Source organism: Cricetulus griseus, assembly GCF_003668045.3.
Source record: "Cricetulus griseus strain 17A/GY chromosome 1 unlocalized genomic scaffold, alternate assembly CriGri-PICRH-1.0 chr1_1, whole genome shotgun sequence".
NCBI classification, from domain to species: Eukaryota; Metazoa; Chordata; class Mammalia; order Rodentia; family Cricetidae; genus Cricetulus; species Cricetulus griseus.
Genome location: NW_023276807.1, coordinates 183,610 through 204,497, shown reverse-complemented (window position 1 = coordinate 204,497; position 20,888 = coordinate 183,610). Strand labels below are relative to the sequence as shown.

The window sequence follows — 20,888 nt, the reverse complement described above, 5'->3', positions numbered from 1 at the left end:
ACCACTGTGTCATGAAAAGGAGTGATGTGTTAAGACCACTGCAATGTGAAGCCTTGAATGCTAACATGAAGACACCAAACAAGCCTTGGACGGTATGCCTGTGTTCACAGGAATCAACACTCATTGTGGGGAAGACTGAAGGATTTAAAGAGAGTGACAGGAATGTTTTGGAATTAAACAAGGGTCTTGGTTGCACACACTGTGAAGCCACACAATGATGTATTTTAAAATGGTGAGTTTGGGGTTGGGGGCAAGGAGATGGCTCAGCCGGTAAAGGGCTTCTACACAAGTGTGTAGCCCAAAGTTGGATCCTTGACCCCCTAGATAAATGCTGAGGATGTGTGGCTGCCTGCTTGTAGTCTTAACATGCAAGAGGCAGAGGCAGAGGCAGAGTCCTCGGAGTAAGCTAGCTAGCTAGACTACCCAAATCCTTGAGCTCCAGCTCCAAGTGAAAGAGCCTGCCTCCATATATAAGGTAAAGAACATTGGAGGATGACAGTCACATGCACGCACTCGCACAAGTACCCACTCATGGACACACAAGCAGAGCATGCACACGAACACACGTGGGCATACACCACACATACATATGCTTATGGCCGAGGCCCAGGCTCTGCCATAGGAGTCTGTGGTGGTTAACATTCAGCTGCCTCTCACGAAGGATGTAGGAGGAAGGAAAGAGGCACAGGGCAGGCCAGGGCTGAAGAAGATGGAAGTATGAGGTGACAGACAGGGAGCTTGGCATAGGGACAGCCCAAGTATAGGGACATTCCCCAACAGCCTGGCCCCAGGGGTTCAGACTCCTGAATGTCAAGGGACAGCTGGCTCCATTTTCTTTTTAGTCAAACAATGTTAGACTTTGACCATGTCCCTAGCCAGAAGTCAACTTTTTTGACTGGTTCTTCAATAATCTTGTGAATTACACATCATAAACCATTTCCACTGTTCTGAGAAATGACTGACCATAAGATGTTTCGTGGTATGATAACTGTCTGACCATAAACCCCTAACATGTACCTTTCCTGTGATCATAAAAGTAACTACAACATTTTAGGGGGAGGTGGGGAAGGAGAAGGAGGAGAGGGAGGGGGAGCTGTGGTTGGTATGTAACATGAATAAAAAATAAAATATAAATAAATTTAATAAATAAATATAGAAATAATATAATATTAATATTAATTAATATTAATATAATATAATAATATAAATAATAAATAAATAAAAATAACATAACTTCAAATTTTTACTTTTAATCACTTGCTCATTGATGTAAAGAGGCCACTCTGCCTTTAACATGGGCCATTTCCATTCTCCTACTGTGGGAGACTGAAAATATGGTCCGGCTGTTATTAAATTTTTTACTTTGCAACATCTCGGTGATGGCTGTTGGTTTTCAACACCATAACACCGAAGTCAGGCCATGGCATGCTTGACCACACCCTAGAAGAGAGCATCGCTTAGCAATTCTTTGGGGGCCCAAGTCTCAGGTGTCAGAGAGCAAAAGTTTGGGGATCTGTGCATTGCATACACTTGTGTGGGTGCATGGCTTGAGAGTCGAGGAGGTGTTTGCATTTGTAAATATGAATATTCGGGGGTTCATAAGGGGAGATGTTACTCTGGTGGGTATTCTAGTGTGCAAGAATGTGTGTGTGTATAGATGTAAGAATGGGAATACATGTGTGTGTGTGTGTGTGTGTGTGTGTGTGTATGTGTGTGTGTGTGTACATGTTTGTGTATGTATACAGTAACAGTGTGTAGGTGCACAGGTATGTGAATGCTGCATGTATACCTTCTTCAAGAAGCTGCAGCCAAGGCCACATCCTGAGGCCTTAGAAGAATAGTCCCCTCTACCCCAAGTTCATGGGTGAACACTGTAACCCTTAACAAAGAAGCCTGAAGGTGGTCTTCTCCAGAGGCAGCTTGAGTAACAGACCCCCCATATAAAGTCCCTCAGTCCTCCCGTCTGTCTCCTTCCAGGACAGCTGGACACCCCCAACACACACAGAGACAAGAGTCCATGGGGGGCACACAAAGGTGAGGAACCCTTGGGGTCTTTCCCTCAGAAACCCCAGGGTCTGCAGAAGATAGAACAATGGGAAGCAATGCAGATTCTGAGGGACTAGGAGAGGGACATGCTCACAGAATAAGGACAGGCAGATATGGAGTGGCCCAAACCTGGGGCTCCTCTGCCAGGCTCAGAGGTGGCTCCCCACAGGCCAGGCAGAAATCAGGTCTAAGAGAAACCTTCCTTCGGCTTGCCCATCACAAGGGGACAGGCACATCCGGGATCTTCTCACAGAAAGTGTTCCTACCAGAGTACTTCAGAGTCACAGTTGCCCATAAAGCACTCAACCATCCTTTGCCACTTAGACAAAAGACCTTGGGTGGCCAGGCCCTGACCATTGGCTGATAGACAGGGGTTTCACCCAAGTAGCTTGAGGTTCAGAACACTAGGCACAGTTCCCTGGGCCGATACCTCAACTCTGCATGCTAAGCCTTGGGGCCACCATCTGTGTGGCTACTAAGGAGGCTGGGGTCAGGCTAATAGAGAGGAGCTAGGCTTCCCCAAGTCTCTCTTCAAAGGTAGAGCTATGGCCCTTCGCTTCAGAATTGGGAAAAAAATCCCAAGTAAGACTTAGTGTTCTCCTTAGAAAGGAGGTACTGTGCCCATCTCCAGCCTCGCTCACACTGGTCAGAGTGTCCACCCAACCCCTTGTTCCCACCTGCTGGCCTGCAACTCTTACAACTGACACTTGGACAACAGCTGGAGCTTCACAGAAGTCACCCCATATGGAACAACTGGTCTCTGGGCATTTCTTCACACGAGGTCCCACCCCACGGGACCCTGGCATGAGGGTGTGGCCACTCAAGACCAGATTCCATCCAGCCCTCATCATTACTTCTCAGTCAAAGGAACTCCATGACAAAGCTAAGACTCACTGTGAAGTTGGCCACAGGGCCTGGAGCAGTACCTATCACATTCCCTACATCCTTCTCTCAACAATGGTGCCCAAGTACTGTTCACCAGGGAACAAGTTGTGCCTGCTTCTAAGGGGCTCCTACCTGAGCATGCCGACGGCTGCTCCAATGATCACAGTGAGACCCACCATTCATCAAGGACCTGCTGTTTAGGCTTTGTACACACTTTGGTATACACTCACCAATACATACAACAGCCTTAGCAGGTAGCATTGATCATTTTCGCCTCATTCATTTGGACAATGAGGCTCCCAGATGTTAAATCACTTGCCTAGAATCACAGAGCAAGAATCCAAAAAGGCACACTGGACACAAAGCTGTCCCTGCCGCTCTAACACCAGGAACTGACCAGCAAGGACCTTAAGGATCTTCTTGTGGCTCCCACACAGCAGAGTTGGTTTTTAGAGGGGGGAAAGAACCAATGGCCATTAAACCTTCTGCTTCTGCCTAGCCACAGCCTTCATCAGCAACACTGAGCATCCTCAAAGATACTGGAATCCTGAGGAGCCCTGTTTGAGACCCAAATGGCTCTCTCTAACACCAGGTTTTGGCCAGTTCCAGCAGCCCCTTCAATCCACTGGGGCTTCTCTCCTGGCTTGGCCACTAGTTATGACCCAGGCCCATTTCACAAATGAGAAGACTGAGGGAGTGTACTGAAAGCTTAAACCGGAAATGACCCCAGAGATAGGGACACAGGTCACTCCTGGGGCCCCTGCCCATAGCCTACCTTCATTGTGAAGGTCCCCATGAGGCTCTGCCCACTCCTGCTGGACAGCTTCCCGGCGGTATACCACGTGTGTCCTCCCGCCAGCCTCCTCCTCCTGCTGCCCTCTCTCCAGAGGCTCGATGAAGTAGTCGGAGCTGTCTGTGCGGATGAGGCCAGCCTGCGGGCCAGGGAGAGCAGGAGCAAGGCAAGAGACAGAAGAGGTGAGAACCATGCGGAACACAAAGCAGACACATGCATGAGCATTTCCTGCAGAGCCAGGGAGTCCTGTGCCTGGGAAGCACAGGGAAGTTGGGAAGGCTGATTGTGGGAGGGGGAGGCCCCCATTTTAAGCACAGCATGACCTGCATTGCTTGTACTAGCCATTTGAGGCTTCATATGAACAAAGACTTCTATTATTACTTTTCAAGGTAAGTGGGACACACACAGCCAGGCACAGCAGCATTCTGACAGTATCCTACTCCCTCTGAAGGCAAGAGGGAAAACCCCAGAACAAAAAGGGAAATCAGCCCTGGGATAGGTGTGGAGCCTGCTGCAGTACAAAGGGTTATTGTTTCAGACTTGAAGCACACGTGCATGGTACAGCAGGGGCTACGGGCCCCACAGGAACCTAGCCAAGAGGGTGCACCAAGGGCGCAGGCTCTGCTTTCAATCTCATATTCTGTCCACGTCAAAATATTCCCTCCCAAAAAAATAAAATCAAGAACTGGTCTTGGAAATCAAAACATGAAAATCTAACCTTGGCCAAACCCAGAAAATGTGTTATTAGCCACCAACCAAGACCATAATGAAAGAGGCCAATAAGGCATATAAAGAGATGTGTGTTGGTATGCATATGCTTGCAAATGTATATAGACACACACACACACACACACACACACACACACACACACACACACACACGTCATCTCTATAAAGCAGAAGGCCAGCCCACCTACCACGGCACGCGGAAAATAGCAGATGTTTAACAAATAAATATTTGTTGAATTCATTCACTTGCTCAGATACCCACTGAAAGCCTTCAGCATCCCAGACACCAGGCCCCAGCTGTGAACACAGAGCCGTGCTCAGAGGCACATTTTTATAAGCTGACGAGACTTCTCCATTTGAACCGGAACTCCCCTTCTTAAAGCAGTCACAGCACACCATTCAACTCCCCACACCTCCCTAGCCCGGCCTGTTTGGGATTGTGTCTCAGAGAAGTCCTCCCAAGGTCCCAGTGCACCTGCCCCTGCAGCATCGGGCCCTTTTCATTCGTTAGTGAAGCAGAAAACCAAGATGGTCAGGACCAAGATGATCACCTTTACACCTCATTATGGACCCATTCAGGAGGCCAAGAAATGCTCCAGAGAAAAATGGTGGCATTGTGATGGTGTGTGGCATCACACACACACCATGTCAGGTAATATGATGGTCTGGGAAGACAGAGTACAAAACACTTGCTATAGAAGCCTGACGACCTCCATTCAGATTCTCAGAACCCACATAAAAGCTAGACACAGTAGCACAGGCTACCCCCATAGTCTCAGCATGCCTGGGTAGGGACTGGAGGCTGAGGCAGGGAAGCTTCAGCCAGCCTGGCATAAGCACTATGAACAAGAGACCCTGTTTAAATCAAGGTGGAAGAAGAGGACTGGACCCAAGCTTGTTCTTTGATTGCATGCACACTGAAGCTCATGTATGACTGCATGCACATGCTTGCACCACACAACACACACACACACACACACACACACACACACACACACACACACACGCGCGCGCGCGCGCGCGCCATGCAATGTCAGCATTAGCATTCCTTCAAAAAACTCAGCACCTACCCCATGCTCTCTGGAAAATAGGTATAAGACTCAGCCTCTGGCTCTGGGAAGGAGCCAAGGATAAGGAGTGTCCTACCATGCCCAGCACTAGGGCAGGTGTGGCCCTGAGGGATGGGTGTGCACCAAGCACTAGTTACAAGAGCTAAAAACAACCTGACACCCCTGCCCAAAGGGGCCTGTGTTGGCCCCGTGGAAATACTAGCAAGAATACAGACTAGAAGCAGGGGGCTCAAATGTCCTGGCAATGGCTTCATTCTCTCTCCTATGTTGACAGCACATCTCCACTCTGCCACCAGACAACAACAAGACCTCCCTCAAATGCCTGTGTACAGTCTGAGGAGAGGAGAGCTGTGGTGAACCCAGGCATCAAACAGGCACCTTGAGACTGACAGACTGGGCTAGACCCACAGCATGATTGCAGGAGAGGAAGGGAGAAAGTGGTAGGGTAGTCAGAGAAAGCCACCTAAGATGGAAAGGGCATGAATGTTAGGCAGAGGGGGACCTTGGGCAGCATATGGAGGCATAGACTCTGCCATAGTCCAGAGAGGCAGAAGTTGAGCAAGGACAAGAAATAATGGCTGTGATGGTGTGAAAGAGAATGGCCCCCAAAGGGAGTGGACTAATGAGAGGTGTGGTCTTGTTGAAGGTGTGGCCTTTTTGGAGGAAGTGCATCACTGTGGGGGTGGGCTTTGAGGTCTCCTATGCTCAAGATACAGCCTAGTGTCTTAGATTACTTCCTGTTGCCTACAAGTCAAGATGTAAGGACTCTTAGCTCCAGCACCATGCCTGCCTGCATGCCACCATGTCCCACCATGACAATAATGGACTAAACCTCTGAAACTATAAGCCACCCATTAAATGTTTTCCTTTATAAGAGTTTCCGTGGCCATGGCATCTCTTCACAGCAATAGAAACTCTAACTAAGACAGCTGGGCATGGTGACACATGCCTTTAATCTCAGTACATGGGAGACAGAGGCAGGCAGAGCTCTGTGAGTTTGAGGCCAACCTCATCTACAAAGGAAGTTCCAGGATAGCTAGGACACAGAGAAACCCCATCACAAAAAAATGGGAAAAAAAATAGTCCCTACAACTTATGTTGTCTTCTACCATTTCACCTTCACAGCCCTATGAGAGAGGCACTAATACTAGACCCATTTCATAATTAAGTTTTAGTGGTTCAAAAAGTAAAACAGCTTGCTCAAATCACCCAGTAAGGGGCAGCATTGAACAGAAGCCCAGGTCTGTGTGGTTCTTAACTGATACACCGTGCCACCTTGGCTCATCTGGGCTGAGACCTGCCCTTGGGGTCCTTTCCTAGTCCCACCTGAAGCTCTATTGGCTTCAGTTGAAATCTGGCTGTTCAGAACAAGAATGTTTAATCACCTCTGGCCAGCTGTTCCCATGGACACCTCCCACTATGAGTGTGACAACGGAGGAGACCCAAAGCACAAAAGGGAAGAGTGCCCTCCCACTCCCCAGGGGACTTCCCATCTCTCAACCAGAAAGGATCCAGAGCCCACACTAATCTTCCTACCACACTGTACACCTATAGCTTGGACTCTTCAGTCCTGTCTGCTCAGCATCCTGTCCTTGCCCCAGGGCACAGTTGAAGAACATCACCCAAAACAATTTACTAAGTATGGCAAAAGAGCTGGACCCAGCAACTAGGGGCATACTTTGTGACTATGGATCCCATTGGTTCCCAGAGACCAAGAGCAAAGCCTCTCCAAAGACTGTTCTTATCCCATCTGGGGCATGATGCTGAGGCCTGGGCCTAGGCCTCAGAGACCCTTGTCTTGGAGAAAGGGTGAGAAGACAAGCCTGGCCCTGACTCCTAGCTCCAACTATTCCTAACCTTCATGGAGACCTCTAGGTCTGACCATGACAGCACAAACCCTGACCCTTCCCCACCAGCTTTGCTCTCCTCCTTTACACACAGAGAGGTTTGGCACAAGTTCCCTTGAATGCCTGCCCTGGCCAGGCAGCCAGGCACCATGCAAGGCAGACAGCCTGGCAAGCAGAGCCTCCTGGCTCTCTGCCTCCTCACTAAATCACTTCGTCTCTCAATTTATGAGATGTTTATATTTCTGAAAAGTGGTAGCTAATTTTAAAGTACTAAAATCAAATCAAATTTCTGGATGAAACTTCAAGGAAAAGGGGGGAAATTATTTGTAGAAGGTTGGAAAATCAATGTCGGCTCTATCTATTTCTACTCATTGCTTATTCTTTCACAGACAGTACATAAGTAGGAAATATACACTAAAAAGACTCCTCACACAACAAAAACAAAACAAAGAATGAATCCTTGGTTACGTCTACCAAAGCCAGATACCAGGTGGGCCCTCAGCCAGTCACTCGGGATGGAAACTCTCAGGGGAAGGCCTGGTCACCCTAGTCTTGCACTGATCTCCCTTTAATGTGGCTGTTTCTGAAGTGTTCTTCCTGGGAGGTATACAGCTAATGGGGGCAGAGGTTCTAGTTGGATTTTTCCAATGTGCCGTTTAGTAATATCACTTAATGGCAAAGGCAACAGCTTTTTCTTTGTGTATACCCAGAGGCCTCCAGGCCACACTGAGGTTTTTCCCAGTTGCCCAGGTGGGGAAGAACTCCCAATTTCAGTATGAAATCCCAGGACAACTGAAGAATCAGTCCCATGACAACTGAGGAGGGGAGTGAGGCTTAGAAAATCACCTGTGTAAAGTCCTGTGGTGGTGGCACACGCCTTTAAAACCCTCACTGGGGGAGGCAGAGAGACCAGCCTGGGACAAAGCGAGTTTCAGGACAGCCAGAGCTGTTACATACACAGAGAGATCCTGTCCTGAGAAACCAGAGAGAGGGGGGGTAAGGAAAAAAGAAAGAAAGAGAGAGAGAGAGAAGGAAGGAAGGAAAGAAGGAAGGAAAGAAAGAAGAAAAGAAAGAAAGAAAGAAAGAAAGAAAGAAAGAAAGAAAGAAAGGAAAGAAGAAAGAAAGAAATCACCTTGTGACCTGCTATGGATCTAACTGAGCAAGCCCAGTTCATGATTGCTACATGTCTACCATTAGGACAAACTCCCAGATATTTAGTAGATAACAGAAGCCAAACTATTTTGAAATTTGTTCATAAGTGTGCCTTTGCATGCATAAACATGTTTGTGCATGGAGATCTAGAAGTCAGGGGTTACTGAGACAGCAAATAAACCTCCAGGGTGGTCACAGGAAGGCCTGGGAAATGTGTTCTCAAATGAAATGGAAATCCAAGCTTAGCAATGGGCCAGATTCGGCACCTGCAAGCATGGCTGTTTCTCTGGTCTCATCACACACTCCTCTGCTAGACCATTGCCCTCAACATTCTAGTATCTCCCCTTCCTACTCAGCTGTTGCTCCTTTCTCATGGGAAAGAGCTGTCTATACTCACTGCCTCGTGTCTTACCATCATCCCCTGTCTCCCTCTAACCACTGCAAATGGGCTTCTGGAACCACCACTTCCTGAAAAGTGCTGCTCACCTGTGACTACCCTGTGGCCAAAGCTGGTTCTCACTTCTTTGGCGGGGCCTGGTCTCCTCTAATCACATGTTCTCCCTAAACTTATTCCTGATCCTGGCTTAAAAGACCTAATGCTGGCAGATAATTCCCAATTACCCTTTTCAGAACTCCTCATACATATACATATTCCTTTCATGTTTACCCAACAACCCCCTGGATAGAGACCAGCCAGGCAAACTTCAGAGAACTCTAGGCTTGTGTCCAGATCTGCTTTCCTTTCTTTGTTTTACCCACTTCTGGGGGAAAAAATCAAGGTAGGCCAGGACCAGACCTGCAACTTCTGGTACCCTAACCCTGCAGCCAATTCAACTACATGCAAGCAAGCAAAGGTCCTTCAGGGCCCAGATCCTGAGTGGCCATGCTGGACTATTGTCTCTGAGACGTGACATGAGAGAAGTGTCATCCATCCACCACTGTAGGACAGGGTTCCTGTCAGGGCTCCTCTGTGCACAGGAGCAGTGAAGGGGGAAAAAACCAGACAAGTCTCTACTAATCTTAACGAACTTATATCTGGATGATATAACTTTTACAAATTGATAATTAAGACAAACAACCCAATTTAAAAATAGGCAAAGGATCTGAGTAGCCATTTCTCCAAGGAATATATTTAAATGGCCAATGAAAAGGTGCCCGGTGTCATTAGTCAGTGGGGGAACTCAAATCCAAACCACAATGAAATGCAGCCTCACACCCACTAGGCTGGCTAGAATCAAAGTAAGATAATAGCAAGTGTTGGCAAGAATGAGGAGAAACTGGAGCCGTTATACACTGCTGGTGGGAATGTAGACTGTACAGCCACTTGAAAGCAGTCTGGCAGCGCCTTATACTATTAAACAGCTTTAATGCAGTGTCCAGAAAGTCCCCTCCTAGGTATAGACCCAAGACAAATAAAAATATGTCCACATAAAAAAAAAACTTGTCAATGGACTGTTAACCTTCATTGTCAACTTGGTTGGTTCAGAACCACCTAGGAGACATACTTCTTGACTGGTCTGGGAAGGCATTTCCAGATAGGTTTAACTGAGGAAGGGAGACCCACCCTGAATGTGAGCAGCATTGTCCCATGGCCCCAGTAAAAAGAAAAAAGTAAAAAATGCAAGCTGAGTAGCAGCATTCGCCTCTGCTGCCTGAACAAAGATGCAGTGTGGCCAGCCGACTCACACTCCCGCCACCACGCCTCCTCACCATGATGGACTGACTGTACCTCTTCTTAAACCCTGTCAGACATTTTGTCATAGCAACCAGAAAAGCACTGACTACCAGCACTTATAGAAGCATTGTTCATGGTCATCAACAAGCACAAGTAGCCCAGATGCCGACCATCAACATATGACATATCTGCACAATACAGTATTATCTGCCCATAAAAAAATGAATAAAGTCCCAATGCAAGCCACAGAGCAGATGAGCCTGAAAACACTGTGCCAAGGGAAAGAAACCAGACACAAAAGATGATGATTTCTATGAGTGCCTTTACAGGAAAGGGAATAGGAAAATGTGTGGACAAAGTAGATGAGTGGCTTGGGGGGGGATAGATTTGATTGGGGGCAAGAAATAAGGGACACCCATTTCTCTACAAGCGGATGAAAACTTTGTGTCAGCTATGGAGACAGTTGTGCATCCCTGCCTAAAGAAAACTCACTGAAAGCCAGGTGTGGTGGCACACTTTAGACCCAGCACTCAGAAGGCTCGAGCAAACAAATCTCTAAGTCTGATCTACAGAATGAGCTCCAGGGCAGCTAGGGCTGCACAGAGAAACCCTGTCTTGGAAAAAGGAAGGAAGGAAGGAAGGAAGGAAGGAAGGAGGAGGGAGGAGGAAGGAAGGAAGGAAGGAAGGAAGGAAGGAAGGGAAAGAAAGAAAGAAAGAAAGAAAGAAAGAAAGAAAGAAAGAAAGAAAGAAAGAAAGGAAAAAGAAAACCCATTGAACTGTGTGCTTTGAACAGGTAAACTGTATGGTGCATGAATCACATCTCAGTAAGGCAGCCAAGTACTAGGGAGACTAAGACACAAGAGGAGACACAGGACAGCACCCAAGCTGCCTACTCACACTTCCTCAGAAGTGTGAGTCAGCATGGCTCAGATGAAAGCCCAGGGATGTTACAAACTCAAACCTGATGTGAGGGCCTGACTGCTGCGGGAGATCTGCTAGAGGCAAGGGCAGCCAAGGCCTCGGCCTGAGCCCAGGAAAGTCTGCAGGCTGATTGAGACGGAGCTGCAGCCTTGACGATAAGCAGAACCATGGAGCCCTTACAGGATGGGGCTGAAAAGGCCAGACTTGTCCTCAATGGGTGTGCTGTGCTATCCCCCAACCCAGCAGCATGAGGACTCCCAGGACAGGACAAAGGCTGGAAGAAACATCAGGAATCCAGCTGGGGCTATTGTCTGGGATGGGATGACCACTGAGTCGCAGTTTCCAGGGCCATGACCTCTGCAGGCTCTGGGAGGGGCTAAACCTAGCCCATCTGCAGTGATATTGTGGGTGGTGTAGGGAAATGCAGAGTCCCCAATTCAAATCCTGGCTCTGCACCTCATTCAGATAATCATGGCTAAGGTGACATTCTGTGCATATATCTGTTAAAGAGGCAAGACATGTGCCAGACATCAGTTCTGCCTTCCAGTGACAAATGTCTGATATTTATTTTCTGTTGTTGTCATTAACATCACTAAAAACTTAGAGCAGTGGTTTTCAACACCCTAACACTGTGACCCTTTAATACAGTTCTACATATTGTGATCACCCCAGCCTTAAAATTATTTTTGTTGCTATCTCATAACTGTAATCTGCTACTATTATAAACTGTAACATAAATACCTGTTTTCTGATGGTCTTAGGTGATCCCTGTAAAAGAGCCCTTGACTCCCTCAAAGGGTCACAAGCCATAGGTTGAGAACCAATATTTTAGAGCCTGGGTCTCAGAAAAGGGATGGCAGGCCCAGAGATGGGAGCACAATTCTTAAACTCCAAAAAGGTTTGCCCCTGTCTCCTGGCTCTGCCACAACCTGGCTTTTACCTGCCTAGATGCTCTGCCTGTAAACGGGAAGACATTCCTAAGAAGAGGAGGAAAAATCCCAATGGGTAGGAAAAGTCCCTACCAAGAATAGGAGACTGGCAGAGGGTAACCTTAATCAGGTGTGATTTCTCTCTTTAAAATGCTGTGTTGTCTGAATTTCCCATGGTTTCCTTATCTTAAAAGGCAACCCTGTTCTACACAGAAGTCTGTAACTCCCTTCCCCTAAAGCAGTTTGAAAAGGAAAACTATGTTCATCAGCTTTTCATGACTATGACAAAATGTCTGAGAAAATCAAGTTTAAAAGAAGGGAAGTATATTTGGCTCATGGTTTCAATCCATGGTGGTTTGGAGCTTCTACTTTTGAGTCTGTGGTGGCATAGGGCAGCATGGCAGAGGACACATGGCAAAACAAAGTTGCTTATCTCATGGTAGCCAGGAAGCAGTTGGGGTCCCCATATGTCCTTCAAGGGGTTGCCTTCAATGACCTAACTTCCATTAGTCTGCAGCTCCCAAACGATCCTCTACTTCCCAGTAGCAGCACAAGTTGGTGACCAGACTTTAACACAAGAGCCTTTGGAGGAACATTCTAGATTCTGACCATAGCAGCAATAAAACAAACTCCTCCTTCTCTGCCATGGGACTTTCCTGCCAAGTAGTGGTAAAACTCATGGGTCAGTGACACATCTGAGACCCTACCAGAGCTAGGTGGCATGGGTCAGCACGGGTCCTCTCCAAGCCTCAATTCCCACATCTGAAACCAAAGGGTTGGGAGGGCAAAATAAAGGAGGGGCAGGAGAATGCCTCCCTGGGGTCTGACACCAGGGAGGGTGGGGTTTTCCACTTTCTTTCCTTCCTGGGCCCATCCTTCCTGATCCCCCATGAGCTGCCCCTCACTTCTCTGTCAAATACATGGCTATGACAGCTGTCCTCCTGCCTGGATGCTCATTTCAAACATCTGAGGAATTTGCAGATCTATTGCCACCCAGGCCACACCCCAGGTCCATGACATCATAGCTCCATTGGAGGGGCTTGGACATCGGTATGCTCTCAAAGCTACCCAGGTGATTCCTACATACAGTCAGGGCCAAGAACCACACACCGGAACTGAAAGCTTCTGGACCACAGAACGGCACTCAAAGGGATGATTAAGGACTTCCAGGTCCTTGTCACAAGATGGACAGGTCAACATGGGGGTTACCAGAAAGAAATGCATAAAATGGACAGGAAATAGAAACTCCAGTGGACCATCTGTGCATGCCCTGAATGGGGTTAAGCCAAGGCAGGGTGGTTCTGCATGCCTCTGGCATTGGGAGCATCCCCGCCCATGTAGGGAGTGACCGAGGATTCTCGAGATCACTCTATCTGTGCCTCATGCCATCTCAGGACCTCTCTACCTCCTCCCCACAAAGACAATGCCTCTGAGTGAAAAATAACTGGCTAAGCAAGGCAGTGGTGGCTCAAACCTTTAATCCCAGCACTTGGGAGGCAGAGGCAGAAGGATCTCTGTGAGTTCGAGGCCAGCCTGGTCTATAGAGCAAGTTCTAGGACAGCCAAGGCTACACAGAGAAACCCTGTCTTGAAAACCCAAAAAGGAAAAAACTTGTAAAACTGTCCTCAAAAAACAATGAGGGTCTTGAGGTCCAGGAAATGGCTGAGGGGTTGTGAACTGCAGATAGCCAATGGCAAGTCAGTGGCTACCCAAGGTGGTAAAGTCCACAGTGCAGATAAGCCCAAGTCCCTCTGTGGTTTTGATGGTGATGATGATAATGATGACAATGACATAAGTGGTGATAATTAATTGTCCTCTATTGCCAACCAGAAGCTGGCTCATATCAATAACAGCTTGGTATAAATACACTTAAAGGAGGGGTGACTGTTTTAGTTCTACCCCATCCCATCTCCAGAGGGAGGGGTCCTGATATAGGTGGCAGGGCAGGGCTCACACCTACAGGTGTCCTGAGCCTCCCCTTCCTCTGCAAACCATGCCCTGCAATCTGTTCTGAGTCAGGCTGAAGCCACCCATGTTTCCATTTCCCTATGCCCAGAAGCCACATGGCTCCAAGGCTCCCCTATCCTTCTCCACCATTGCCCACAGCCCACCACGATCGGGCTGGGAGCTCTGCCTGGCCCCTTGTTTGGCTCCCAGTCCTGGCAGCAACTGTGGCTTCAGGACGAGGAGACAGGAAGCAGGCCTTGAGTGCCAGAAGGCATCTCAGCTGCCAAGCCTTGAACTGAGGAACAGCTCCCTGCACGTTGGCCCTGCTGTGTGTACCCCGTGGCTCAGATGCCAACCAGAACACTTGGGGCAGCTCCAGGGAAAGGGTACAGACAGCCCCCTCAGCATGGGGGAGCCAGCCAAGAGAGCGCCCAGAAGTTCCTTCCTTGGCCGTGAGTCACATCTCTCTCACATTAGATCACAAGTGTAAATGTCTATCTCAGACTCTGATACAGAGTTAGTCTGTGGCAAGTGACGGATGAGCTCTGTGGCAGCCTAGGAGAAAGTTCCTGTGCAAGGCAGGGAAGCACAGGAGAGTAGGAAGTGGGGCACACCAGACCCCCAAATCCCATGTCAACAGGCTCCAGCTGCAGTGGCACTACCCACACACTGACCCCCTGGGAACCATCAGTTTCCTCTACAGAGGTACAAGAGCAGACAAAATACAGATAAATCCTCCTTGGGGACTGCACCACTAGAATGTCCCCTATTCCCAGACTTCTGACTCCTCACCCCTGTGTCTATCAGTTACCAGCAGCAAATTTCCATGCTGCAGCCACAAGGCCTCTTCACCTGCAGCATCATCCATTCATTCGCTCACTTACTTATCCACCCATCCATCCATCCATCCATCCATCCATCCATCCATCCATCCACTATCATTCATCAGAGAGGGTCCATCCTAAATACTCTCAATACAATTAAAAAAATGTCTTTATGACCTGGGTAAATGGTCCAGTGGGTGAGAGCAGTTGCACACACATGAGGACCTACTGTCAGATACCCAGTATCCATATAAAGAGCTAAGAGTAGCTGTGCTTTGGAGACAGACAGGGGGATTGCTAGGTTTGCTGGCAAGCCAGTCAGCCTACTTGAAAACAATAATCTCCAGGTTCAGTGAGAGGCTGTGTCTCAAACAAATGATAGAGGAGGCCACCTGACATCCTCCTCCTATCTCCATTTGTGCATACACACACACACACACACACACACACACACACACACACACACACACACACACACAATCTTCCCATTGAGCTACTATTTCACTGAGATGGAAACAGACAACAAACACACCCATAGAACTATAGTGTCCCAAAGGGGACAGTAATAAATGATATGAAGCAAATATTAAGGCCACTGGAGACTAGAATCTTATTTGTGGCCCTGCAAATTGAACCTGGAGCCTTGTGTACGCTAGGCAAGATCACTGAGCTATGTCTCTAGCTCTTTTGTGGTTTATTTAAATTTCAGAACAGGTTCTCACTAAGTAACCTAGGCTGGCCTTGAACTCGGGCAGGCTTTTATTTGTTTCTTTTTAACTGAAACAGGGTCTGATAGCCACTTTATTTTATTTGTGCAAATAACATTCATTTTCTTGGGGGACATAATTAGTCTATCATATCCTTCAGGTAGCCTGAAACTCATTATATAATTCAGGCTGGCATCACACTTGTAGCAATCCTCCTGGTTGAACTTCCCAGGTAGCTGAGATTACAGGCGTGTGCCACCAAGCCCACCGAGGTTAGACTATGGCCCTTATAAGAGGTCTGCTTTTGAGGCTGGAGAGATGACTCCATGGTTGAGAGCTCTTGTGGAGGGACCCGGTTCAGTTCCCAGCACTGAACCATATGGTGATCCACAAGCATCTATAACTCTGGTTCCTAAGGATCAGACACCCTCTTCTGACCTCCTCAGGCACACACGTGGTACACAGGCATGCATGAAGAAAGAACACTCATACACATAAAATTAAATTTCAAATAATAATAATCGATCCCACAACAGTGGCTATGGGTATGGAACCAGCAGGAACTACTGGGGACTCAGTAGCCCCACACCTCCAGGCCAATAGCCTCTGGAAGCAGTTTGTGTCCTGATGGATGCTTGCACCTGCAGACCTCTCTCTCTCAAACCAACCTATCTACAGCTCCTGTCACCATGTCACTGAAAGCTAAGCAGACCACAAGGCTTGTCATATTCTGTGGCATGCAGTGAGCATGCCCACTCTGAGATCTGAAAATGGATGGAAGAGTATCCACGTGACTTGAGGCTAAGAAACCAGAAAGTTTCACTGGAGCTAAAGGCCACTCACAACACTGATGTGTCATTTTCCCGATTTCTAAGGAACACAATGCTATGCAGAAGGTCAGCAAGTCCATCCCTTGGATCAGGAGCCTTAAAAACACCTCACTTAGCACCAAGCCAAGCCAAGCCCAGGAGTCCTCAGAACAGCCCTCTGGCTTTCAGTATCCAGCATCCTGGTGCTGTTGCCATGGCTACCATCTGACTGGCCATCACTGGCCTTGAATCACCACTCATGTGAACTCTATCCTTTTCCATTGAGTCAGCAGAGGCTGACCTTGGTACCCCCCACCCACCCTGAGAGGACATTCACTTAAGTATTTGTACTCTGGATCTCGGCTTTCTTATCTGGGAAATAAAGACAGACATTGAGGCCCCAGAGCCTCTTCCAGACAAAGCTTCTCCAAGGACAGAGAGAGGGCAGAGACTATTCTGAGCTGAGACCTACTATAGGAATATTTGTAATAGGGCCATCTTCAGACACATGGGTAGTTGTCACTGACACTCCTGACCTACCAGGAATGAGATGGTATGTGGACATTGGTGGTTGGTTTAGGGCTTTGAAGGCAGGGCAATGCCCACATGCTGGAAACACGGTGCCAGGGAACTGGCAGGAACTTATGAATTTTCCATTGCAGAGCTGGGGGAACTCCTGTGGGTACTCACTGGGAGCCCACCCGGGTCTCTCCCATGGAGACCAGGAGGTAGATGGAAAGGCAGCCCAGCCTTCCACAAGCCTCAGTCGCCCTCATTCCACCACAGCCTGGAGACGAGGCTGAGGAAGGAAAATCAAACCAACCCTCACTGGAAGGGGAGGTCTCTGCTGCAGAACAGCAGCAGTGAGGTGATGTCTGGCTTTTATTTCATATCATAAACAGGTTATTAACCCAGGGCTGACAGCAAGGCAGGGCTGTGGGGAGGCAGGGAAGCAAGACTGTGATATTGATTGTCTCAAGGTTTAGAAAGTCCCAGAAGCCAAGCTGCTCCACTCACACAGACCAGGCAGCACAAAAGGCAGGAGCAACAGGGGAGGAGCTCTCCCAGGAGCAAGAGGGTAGGACCTGGAGCAGACAGGAAGTCCAGGGTCCACAAGTGAACCTACTGCACAGCCTGCCACTCTATCCTTGCTCACTTAAGTTCCCATTCATTGTCCCCAACTTTGAACAACATCTTAACTGCAGCATTTAAAAAGATTGTGTGTGTAATTGTGTGTGTGCACCTGCGAGTGTGCATGTATGTGTGCCTGTGCATGTGCCTGTGCGTGCGTGCGTGCATGCGTGCGTGCGTGCGTGCGCGTGTGTATGTGTGTGTGTGTGTGTAGATACCCAAGGAGGCCAGAAGAGAGCACCAAATTCCCTGGGGCTGGAGTCACAGGCAGGTGAGAGCCACAATGTGGGTGCTGGGAACCCAGCTAAGGTCCTGGAGGAGCAGCAAGAGCTTTTAAGCTCCAAGTGCATCATTTCCAATCAACAAAACTACAAAGGAGTTGGGGATGTCCATGACTCTGTTGGTAGAATGCTTGCTAGGCAAGTGTGAAGCCCTGGTTTCCTTCTCTAGCACCACATACAGGGCATGGCGGTGCACACCTGTAATCCCAATTCCCAAGAGGTAGAGGCAGGAGAACCCAAAGTTCAAGATCATCTTAAGCTATATAGCAAGTTTGAAGCTAGCCCGGACTACATAAGACTGCCTCGAAAAGAAAAGAAAAAAATAAGAAGGAAGGACATCACTTTATAGGTAAGGACATGACTTTATGGGTACATAAATGGACTCAGAGTCCAGTACCTCGGTAGGGAGAACGTTTGCAAAGATGGCAATCTTATCCCTTTGCAGTGAGACGTTGCCACTCATCCCTGAGAGACAGAGTCGGTGTCCTTACCTGGGAAAATCTCCTCTGGCCTTATAGTGTGGCTTGGCCAGTACAAAGAACATCTGAAAGCTTCCAAGGCTGGACCTTAAGAGGCCATATGGCTTCTGCCTTCCCCATCTTGGAATGCTGCCTGGAGACTGTGGGGGAAAAGCCAAGCTGTCTGCTGGAGAAAGAGAGGCCACAGGGGGAGAACTCAGGCCATCTAACTCATAGCCAGCACCACACTGGCATGAGGATGAGGCCAGAGGGGACCTTCCAGCCAGCCCACCCAGCCACTGAGAGTAGCCTCAAGAGAAGGCCCAGGAGACAATCAGAATAAGGACTACCAGGAGGGGGCCTGGGTGAGGCTAGACCAGCGTGGGCTCTGAATACCAGATGAAGCCCAGAGACACCCCACCCCCAGTGGGCCAGGGTAGCCTTCAGACAAAATAAGATGCCCTTGACTTCCTCCTCCTGCCTGCTACCATCTCAGACTAGGAAACGAAGGCAACAAAGGACAAAGATACATCAGCAGACGGTCATGGCTGACAGGTCTGTAAGGGCCCTTTGCACACTGACAAGTCTAGGAATTAATGGCAATAAGAACCTGTTTTCAGGATAAGAAAACCAAGAAACAGATAGGTTAGGGAGTTGGCTAGGGTCACACTGCATTTACAAGGCAGAGCTGGAAGTTCACCCTAAGAAGACCAGTTCCTTATCCCCAATACACACTGCACAGCATACTAGTGTGGGGCAAATGTACCCTTCAGTACCTGAGTATTGAAATCTGCTCACAAATGTGACTTTCTAAAAGGTGGGGCCTTTAGTTATATATTAAGTCATGAGGATGGAGCCCCCTTTCCTTCCCATCTCTCTTTTCCTTGTGCAATGCCTGCAAATCATCCTTTGAAATGTGTTCCAACCCCTTGCACCCCTGTACCACTACCCCGCTCCTTCCCAGTGCAGTTCCTGGGGTTGAGCGCAATTTATTTTAAATAGTGTAGCAGATCTAACATCAACTCTGAAGCCCAGCCCCAGAACCTGGCCAAAGCCTGGCTCTGTGCAAGGCCCTAAACTGTTAAGAGTGATGCACCTTGGAATGCTTCCTTGCCTGGGACAGTGTCTGAGTGGTGTCATAATCCCTTGATCTGGGCAACCATAGTGCACAAGTGTGCACACATACACGAAGCTAACATTGTCTGGATGAGTGGATGGCCTAGCCAGCCTGAGGGGCCAGGTGGCCTAGGTGGCCACTAAAATAAACCACTGGACTGGGCCCCACTTTTCAAGGCCATAAACTCACATGATGAGAGCCTTAAATCCAGAGACCATTAGAAACTTCCTAAAGGCCCAGGTCGCACAGCCAGTCAACACCAGAGTTGCAAAGACTACTCCTCCTATCTCACGGTGACAACTAGCAAGACCTTTCCAGTCCTTTCCAGGCCAGGCACTTTTCATAATGACTTGATTAAAATACAGTTCACGCGTGTGCAGAGCCCCATGAAAGGTACAGCTTTCATGACTTACTGCTTCTTCAGATAGGCACATGGGCACAGTTATGTGCCCACAGCATTCATTTCCCAGTCCTTTCTTCTCCCCAAGGTGCTTGCCACTGCAGCAGTGTGTGTGTGTGTGTGTGTGTGTGTGTGTGTGTGTGTGTGTGTGTGTGTGTATGTGTGTGTGTGTAGCATGTGTCATAGGTACATATGAAGACTGGCGTCTTTTTTAATTGTTCTCCACCCTCTTTCCACTCACTAAGCCTGCTCATCACTTCAGAGTCTCCTGTCTCGACATCCTGGCACTAGGATTACAGGTGTGCTCTACACCTAGCTTTTTATGGAGACTAAGGATCCAAACTCAGGTCCTCAATGTTTGTCCAGCAAAAACCCCTAACCAAAGACCAAGCCCTCTCCCCAGCCCACTGCAGCCCCGTTTTGAGGGTGAAAGGACTCTAGTTCAGAGGTTGCTGGAACCTAGCAGTGGGAGAAAAAGGAGGGCTGGATCCTGCCTTTAGGGTCCCTCCCCAACCCCATCCTAAGCCACTAAAAGTGCAGCATTTGCAGAGTGGGAAAACAGAACCAGATGTGACAAACCGTCACTTCCGCACCAGACCTTGACTCACGGAGGCACCAAAGGCAGAGGGAGAGCACTGTGCAGCCAATCCCCTCATAAGCTCTGCACATGGCCTTGAGGCCCAGGACCCAGGGAGATAGACTCAGCTGAGAGTCTGTGCTCTGGGCAGACCCAGTGAGGAGACAGCCCTGACCAAAAAGCAGAGACCCCATTCCAAACCCTGCAGCCCCTCCGGCACCCATAGAGAATTGTCCTCTACCCAAACCCCATGTTACTTCAGATACAGAACATTGGTAGCCATGATGAGCAACACATTGGGCTACTTGCAGTCACCTGGACGCATTCCCAATTTTGACCCTTGGGCCTGAAAGTGTCCCAGGCTATCGGTTCCTGAGGATGCACTTCCCAGGAGAGGGGGAGAAGCAAGGAGAGCCTTCTACATCCCTTGTTTGCTACCTAAACACTCTCAGGCCTTCCTGAGTCAGTCCTTCACTCTGCTGTCAAGAGCCCAGCACATGCACTCCTGTTGGTGATGTTTGGGCAGTTCTGAGGCAATGGTACCTCCTCCCCTGAGCCCTGTTCAGCTCAGCATTACTGTTTCATGACCC

General features: G+C 48.6%; 1 protein-coding gene across 2 annotated transcripts in view; it reads right to left on the bottom strand.

The window, feature by feature from the left end:
* Adamts14 (ADAM metallopeptidase with thrombospondin type 1 motif 14) overlaps positions 1-20,888 on the bottom strand; it is a 71,055-nt gene that overhangs the window by 45,877 nt on the left and 4,290 nt on the right. For both annotated transcript variants that reach the window (XM_035453196.1, XM_027388293.2), the window contains exon 3: positions 3,707-3,863. In XM_035453196.1, coding sequence (XP_035309087.1) covers positions 3,707-3,863 — 157 coding nt within the window. The remainder of the gene's footprint in view (positions 1-3,706; positions 3,864-20,888) is intronic.